The following is a 7,776-nucleotide window of genomic DNA, read 5'->3' as shown; positions in this document are numbered from 1 at the left end:
AGCGTACAACAGTTGCTAGCTATTGATCTGCTAAAAATAAAAAAGAAAGATTCTGTAAAGTAAACATAATATAGCAAGTAGTTACGTAGTCATCATAATGGGAGGAAAACTGGTAGGCTTATACTAATAGCAATGAAATAATAACTATTATGTTGCTTTAGACTTGTGAAGCAGAATCATGCCTAACAGAGCATGGCAAAGAAGGGATATGGTATAAATGCAATGAAAGCCACTACTTTTGCAGCCTCCACCAAAAAAAGAGTACATGCCCCATACATACCAATGAGGCACGCCTGCCTTGCGATGTTGAGTCATGCTATAAGACAGACTGTGAAAGTGGTAAATGGTTTGACTGCAATGAATGGCACCATTTATGCAGCTTTCACAGGAGTGGAGAAAAGTGTCCATGCCATATGCGTAGGCCATGTAGTGCTGCTGGCTGCACTAATACTGACTGCAGTTTTGGTAATTGGTACAAGTGTAACTATGAGCACTATTACTGTACCACTCATCAGAATAAAGAGACATGCCCTTTAGATGCATATGGTCACAAAACATGCGATGCTTGTAAAAATATAGAATGGAGGAGTGGGATCTGGTATGATTGCAATAAAGAGCACCACTTCTGCAGGGAGCACCGGGGGAAAGAGAAATGCCCCGTCGACAGAAGATATAAAAGGAAAACATAAAAACTACAAGACAAACTATTTACATTGCTATGAAGTGGATTAGTAGATACTTTTGCTGCTCCTAGGCTAGCATCTCTTTTAAATTTCAAATGCCCCACATTACTTATTATAATTGTTTTTTATTCTGTTAGTCAAATTAATGCAGTCAAAACATTATTTATTGAAAGAGGGATTGGGAGAGGAAGTATGACAGGTAGGAGGAGATATAACGAATGCTATTATCAATGTAATAACAACAAGCAAACCAGTACAGTGAGTACAGTATAGAAACATAAACATTAATGCTAGTAAACAAAAGCATATACAATAAGAATCAGTTCAAAAAACATGCATACATGAATCAAAAAATGTAATTTCGATCAGAATTAGGAAATGTAACAAAAATGAAGCACATTAGCTCACCAAAATGACCAAATATGGGGTCCTTATTCTACATCCTGATGACATCATGCATCCATTTAACCTGGGCTGCTATGCATGACAGCTTGTTTAGGCTGGATTGCTATTGTTGTATAAATTTTTAGAATGATTTTATTTTAATACAACAAAAACAATACTTGATTCTAACAAGAGTAAATCTACTCTTGATTCTAATCAAATTACAAAACAACTTAATAATGAAATAAAATGCTTGCAACTATTGCAAGCATTGCTCTACTTAACATAAATCTCATAATAGCTAACAGGAACATCTTCATTATCAGTTCCCTCATCTCCACACACCCTCAACTCAATATAGTCAGTAGTGGTAGTGTTACCATAGTCTCTGTGAAACCATGGGATACCAGGAACATTACAACAAGGTGATTCAGAAGAACCACAACTTTGACCATCCCAGAGTGGATCAGATGCATACAACTGTTGTTGTCGATGTACACCAGCAAACCCTGATTCACAGAAATAATGATCACCAACAAATGATTGAACTTGTTGCAAAGAACCAGTAGCACAAGGACCAAGCTCATAAAGGTTGCTATTTCTTTCAAAACTGGCAGCCATTAGTGTCCAGACATGATGACGAGGAGACCCACGAGTGATACTAACACCATCAACATAATCACCATTCAAATTATTGTGATTAGAACCATCATTGTACACTGCATCAGGAGATCCATATTGATATCCAGTTGCTCTACCACACACCTGAGAATAACTGATACCATTAGATGGGAACTGAACTGATGTACAACTGCCTACACTTGATGTTGCTCTACCACAAGCTCTAACTCCTCCTGACTGGTACAGTCTAAACCCAGAAGGACAGTTCTGTGTAGCATTAGACATATTCAAATATGCTAGTCTTGTCCATCCTCCTCCTGAACCACACAACTCGTCCACATTACAGAGAGTGCAGTTAGTTTCATTAGAGGTGGGTAGTGCAGTAGAAACATTGTGTAGTACTAATAGTTCTTGTGCTATTAGCAGTATATCATCAACCACTCCAGCAGTAGAGGTACTGGTGTTTTGTATATTAGAGAGAGTATCAATAATGTTATTAAGTTTCATTGCTGAGCTACTAACTGTTTCTATGACTCTATTCAATAGTAATGTATTGTTCTCATGGAAGGTTTCTTCTTCTTCGTTAAACTTTCCAATGACATCAACTTTGTTAGCTGTATCTTGTAATGTGTTGCTGAGTTGAGTGATAAGACTCAGTACTAGTGTATTGTTATTTAATGAGACAGCATCAGATAATGAGGATAAGCTAGGATCAAAATACTGGTAAACACCAGTAACAATATCATCGGACCATTGAGTGAAATTAGGACACAGCTGCTGATTACTGTCAGTAAACTTTCGGACGACATTATTAGCCAATTTGGCCAAATTAGGACACTGCTGCTGATTCAATTCAGTGAAATTAAGACACTGCTGCTGACTATTATTGTTCAATGACTGCAGAGAACTGTTATAGTACGAGTTGGTATTAGATCCAGTGCCAGTAGAATCTTGTGCAGTCAAAATCAGTCCAGTTACGATAATAATAATAACCAGTAGTAACAGTATGATACACATCAATACTGTTAGTATAATAACTGGTATACTCCACACTGACTGATGGGATGATTTACTATCAGATACAATATGAGGTTGAGGCTCTATCTCTCCTTTAACAAATGGAGCCAGTTCATATTCATTCTCTTGTGTTGAACTAGTGGGTTTATAAGAAGTCTCCTCCATAGTTGCAAAATACCAAATCGAGCTAATATTGTCCTTTATATACTGTATCTCAGTTGGAGTTTGGGTTGGAAGTAGAAGCAGTCAAGCAGGTACATGGAATTCAAAAACGTTGGAACATAATAACAAATCAAAAAGCTTTTAACAAAGTTGCTATACATGTATGCCAGACACTAGGCCCTTATAGATACAACACTAGCAACAAAGCACAATAAATTTGTTTTTATTTCTGCATAAATCTACCACCTGTAAATTTTCTTAGCAGGTTAACTAATATTCATTATATCATTTCTATTTAAAATGTATGGTCTGTCCTCATTTATTAACAGTTACTCTGTTGATCCCTGGGGTGCTCTGCATAATAGCTTGTTTTGGCTGGGTCGTTAAAGTTGTATACCTTTTTAGAATATATTTGAAACAAAACAAAAACAATGCTTGACTATAATCAAACTACAAAACAACTTAATAACAAAATAAAAAACTTGCAACTGTTGCAAACATTAATTGTTCTACTGAACATAAATCTCATAATAGCTAACAGGAGTGTCTTCATTAGCATTTCCCTCATCTCCACACAACCTCAACTCAATATAGTCAGTAGTGGTAGTGTTACCATAGTCTCTGTGAAACCATGGGATACCAGGAACATTACAACAAGGTGATTCAGCAGAATCACAACTTTGACCATCCCAGAGTGGATCAGATGTATACAATTGTTGTGTCCACATAGGAGTAACCCCTGATTCACAGAAATAATGATCACCAATGAATGATTGAACTTGTTGTGTAGAGCCAGTAGCACAAGGACAGTTATTACCAGTGATAGGCAATAAATTAATGACATTACATTAAATGACATTATTTTTACCACATTAATTTATTTTTATCATAAATTATAATGTATCATTTATGGAGGTGGAACTTGTGTGTGACTTGTAGCCACGTGGGAGCTCTTTGACCAGATCTAAATCCTCTTATACATATCTGACCTCAGGGCCCACGGTTTATTATCAAGACCCACCTTGTCCTTGTTTCTTATCACCTTCTGTACCATTTAGGCAGATTGCTTGGTGGGCAGCCCACCGGGCAATCTGCCTAAATGGTACAGAAGGTGATAAGAGACAAGGACAAGGTGTTGGCACTTGTATGATTTCAATTTAATTTCAATTTTTCTGTACTTATAATAAGAGAGTTTTTTTTGATATGATAACTTGAGCTACCAACTTCACGTGGCTGGATAGAAAGCTGCATTTCTTGTACATAGCTGCCCTAACTCTGTAACTCACATCACAAGGCGGGTCTTGATGATGATGATGAAGTTGCTGATGAGGACTGACTGACTAGTCAAGGACATTTGTCAATAACATTACTATTACATTATAATGTATAATGTTCATTAATTTATTTTTTAAAATTAATGAGCCACAATAAATATACATTATTATTGTTCCAATCACTGGTTATTACCAGGGAGGCTGTTTGTTTCACCGACGCCAGCTATTAGTGTCCAAACATGTTGACGAGGAGACCCACGAGTGATACTAACACCATCAACATAATCACCATTCAAATTATTGTGATTAGAACCAAAATAATCTTGAACTCCATCAGGAGATGCATATTGATATCCAGTTACTCTACCACACACCTGAGAATAACTGATACCATTAGATGGGAACTGAACTGATGTACAACTGCCTCCACTTGATGTTGCTCTACCACAAGCTCTAACTCCTCCTGACTGGTACAATCTAAGCCCAGAAGGACAGTTCACTGTAGAGTCACTCATATCCAGATATGCTAGTCTTGTCCATCCTCCTCCTGAACCACACAATGTTCCCATATTACAGTAAGCATAATATGAACTGGTATCATTAGGATTTGCTAGTAGATAAAGACCAGATGGACTGATGGGTTGTTCCTGTTTGATCTCTTTACAAGAGGTAGGTAGTGCAGTAGAAACATTGTGTAGTACTAATAGTTGTTGTGCTATTAGTAGTATATCATCAACCACTCCAGCAGTAGAGGTACTGGTGTTTCGTATATTAGAGAGAGTACCAATAATGTTATTAAGTTTCATCACTGAGCTACTAACTGTCTTTATGACTCTATTCAATAGTAATGTATTGTTCTCAAGAAAGCTTTCTTCTTCTTCGTTACACTTTCCAATGACATCAACTTTGTTAGCTGTATCTTGCATTGTGTAGTTGAGTTGAGTGATAAGACTCAGTACTAGTGTATTGTTATTTAATGAGACAGCATCAGATAATGAGGAGAAGCTAGGATCAATATACTGATAAACACCAGTAACAATATCATTAGACCATTGAGTGAAATTAGGAAACTGCTGCTGACTATTATTGTTCAATGACTGCAGAGAACTGGTATTAGATCCAGTGCCAGTAGTATCTTGTGCAATCAAAATCAGTCCAATCATGATAATAATAGTAACCAGTAGTAACAGTATGATACACATCAATACTGTTAGTATAATAACTGGTATACTCCACACTGACTGATGGGATGATCTACCATCAGATACAAAATGAGGTCGAGGCTCTATCTCTCCTTTAACGAATGGAGCCAGCTCATATTCATTCTCTTGTGTTGAACTAGTGGGTTTATAAGAAGTCTCCTCCATAGTTACAAAATATCAAATCAAGCTAAGATCATCCTTTATATACTGTATCTCAGCTGGAGTTTGGGTTGGAAGCAGAAGCAGTCAAGCAGGTACATGGAATTTAAAGAATGTTGCAACATAATAACAAAGCACAAAGCTTTTAACAAAGTTGCTATACATGTAAGTTAGACGCTAGGCCCTTATAACTACAACCAAGAATACATAATTATGTACTTTTGCTACAACACAGTGCAACAAAGCTCAAAAAACTTTTTCTTATTTCTGCATAGATCTACAACCTGTAAATTTTGTTACTAGGCTAATAAACATCTATTATATCATTTCTATTTTAAAATGCATGGCCTGTTCATTTATCAACAATTATACTGGGGTGCTCTGCAAGATAGCTTGTTTTGGCTGGGTTGTTAAAGTTGTATACATTTTTAGAATAATTTTTGAAACAAAACAAAAACAATACTTGATTATAAGCAAACTAAAAAACAACTTAATTACCGAATATAAACTTGCAACTGTTACAAGCAAGCATTGTTCTACTGAACATAAATCTCATAATAGCTAATAGGAGTGTCTTCATTATCAGTTCCCTCATCTCCACACACCCTCAACTCAATATAGTCAGTAGTGGTAGTGTTACCATAGTCTCTGTGAAACCATGGGATACCAGGAACATTACAACAAGGTGATTCATCAGAACCACAATTTTGACCATCCCAGAGTGGATCAGATGTATACAACTGTTGTTGTCGATGTACACCAGCAAACCCTGATTCACAGAAATAATGATCACCAACAAATGATTGAACTTGTTGCAAAGAACCAGTAGCACAAGGACCAAGCTCATAAAGGTTGCTATTTCCTTCAAAACCGGCAGCCATTAGTGTCCAGACATGTTGACGAGGAGACCTACGAGTGATACTAACACCATCAACATAATCACCATTCAAATTATTGTGATTAGAAATAGGAGCAAAATAATTATCAACAGCATCAGGAGATGTATATTGATATCCAGTTACTCTACCACACACCTGAGAATAACTGATACCATTAGATGAGAACTGAACTGATACACAGCTACCACTGCTTGTTACTGGTCTACCACAAGCTCTAACTCCTCCTGACTGGTACAGTCTAAACCCAGAAGGACAGTTCACTGTAGAGTCACTCATGTCCAGATATGCTAGTCTTGTCCATCCTCCTCCTGAACCACACAACTCCTCCATATTACAGTAAGCAGAATATGAATTGGTACCATTAGAAGTGACCAATAGATACACACCAGATGGACTGCTGGGTTTTTCATCTTTGATTTGTTTGCAAGAGGTAGGTAGCGCAGTAGAAACATTGTGTAGTACTAATAGTTCTTGTGCTATTAGCAGTATATCATCAACCACTCCAGCAGTAGAGGTACTGGTGTCTTGTATATTAGAGAGAGTACCAATAATGTTAATGAGTTTTATCGCTGAGCTACTAACTGTTTCTATGACTCTATTCAATAGTAATGTATTGTTCTCATGGAAGGTTTCTTCATCTTCATTACACTTTCCAATGACATCAACTTTGTTAGCTGTATCTTGCATTGTGTTGTTGAGTTGAGTGATAAGACTCAGTACTAGTGCATTGTTATTTAATGAGACAGAATCAGATAATGAGGACAAGCTAGGATCAAGATACTGGTAAACACCAGTAACAATATCATCAACCCATTGAGTGAAATTAGGACACTGCTGCTGACTATTATTGTTCATTGCCTGCAGTGAACTGTATAGCATGAGCTGGTGTTAGATCCAGTGCCAGTAGCATCTTGTGCAGTCAAAATCAGTCCAATCATGATAATAATAGTAACCAGTAGTAACAGTATGATACACATCAATACTGTTAGTATAATAACTGGTATACTCCACACTGACTGATGGGATGATTTACTATCAGATACAATATGAGGCTGAGGCTCTATCTCTCCTTTAACGAATTGAGCCAGCTCATATTCATTCTCTCGTGTTGAACTAGTGGGTTTATAAGAAGTCTCCTCCATAGTTTTAAAATATCAAATCAAGCTAAGATCATCCTTTATATACTGTATCTCAGTTGGAGTTTGGGTTGGAAGTAGAAGCAATCAAGCAGGTACATGGAATTTAAAAAACGTTGCAACATAATAACAAATCAAAAAGCTTTTAACAAAGTCACTATACATGTATGTTAGACACTAGGCCCTTATAGATACAACACTAGCAACAAAGCACGAAAAGAACTGGTTAAAGCAGCTTC

At 36.8% G+C, this 7,776-nt stretch overlaps 1 protein-coding gene across 1 annotated transcript; it reads left to right on the top strand.

Moving 5' to 3' along the window:
• The first annotated feature begins 20 nt into the window (after nt 1-20).
• Nucleotides 21-831, top strand: LOC109590816 (uncharacterized). The gene is made up of 2 exons (XM_020006692.1): nt 21-112; nt 162-831. Exons 1-2 carry the CDS (start codon nt 98-100, stop codon nt 687-689), a joined length of 543 nt encoding a protein of 180 aa, XP_019862251.1. The 5' UTR covers nt 21-97; the 3' UTR covers nt 690-831.
• Nucleotides 832-7,776: the final 6,945 nt, after the last annotated feature.

Source organism: Amphimedon queenslandica, unplaced genomic scaffold (assembly GCF_000090795.2).
Source record: "Amphimedon queenslandica unplaced genomic scaffold, v1.1 AMPQUscaffold_13510, whole genome shotgun sequence".
Classification (NCBI taxonomy): domain Eukaryota; kingdom Metazoa; phylum Porifera; class Demospongiae; order Haplosclerida; family Niphatidae; genus Amphimedon; species Amphimedon queenslandica.
Note: the sequence above shows the minus strand (reverse complement) of the source record. Positions and strands in the feature narration are given on the sequence as shown.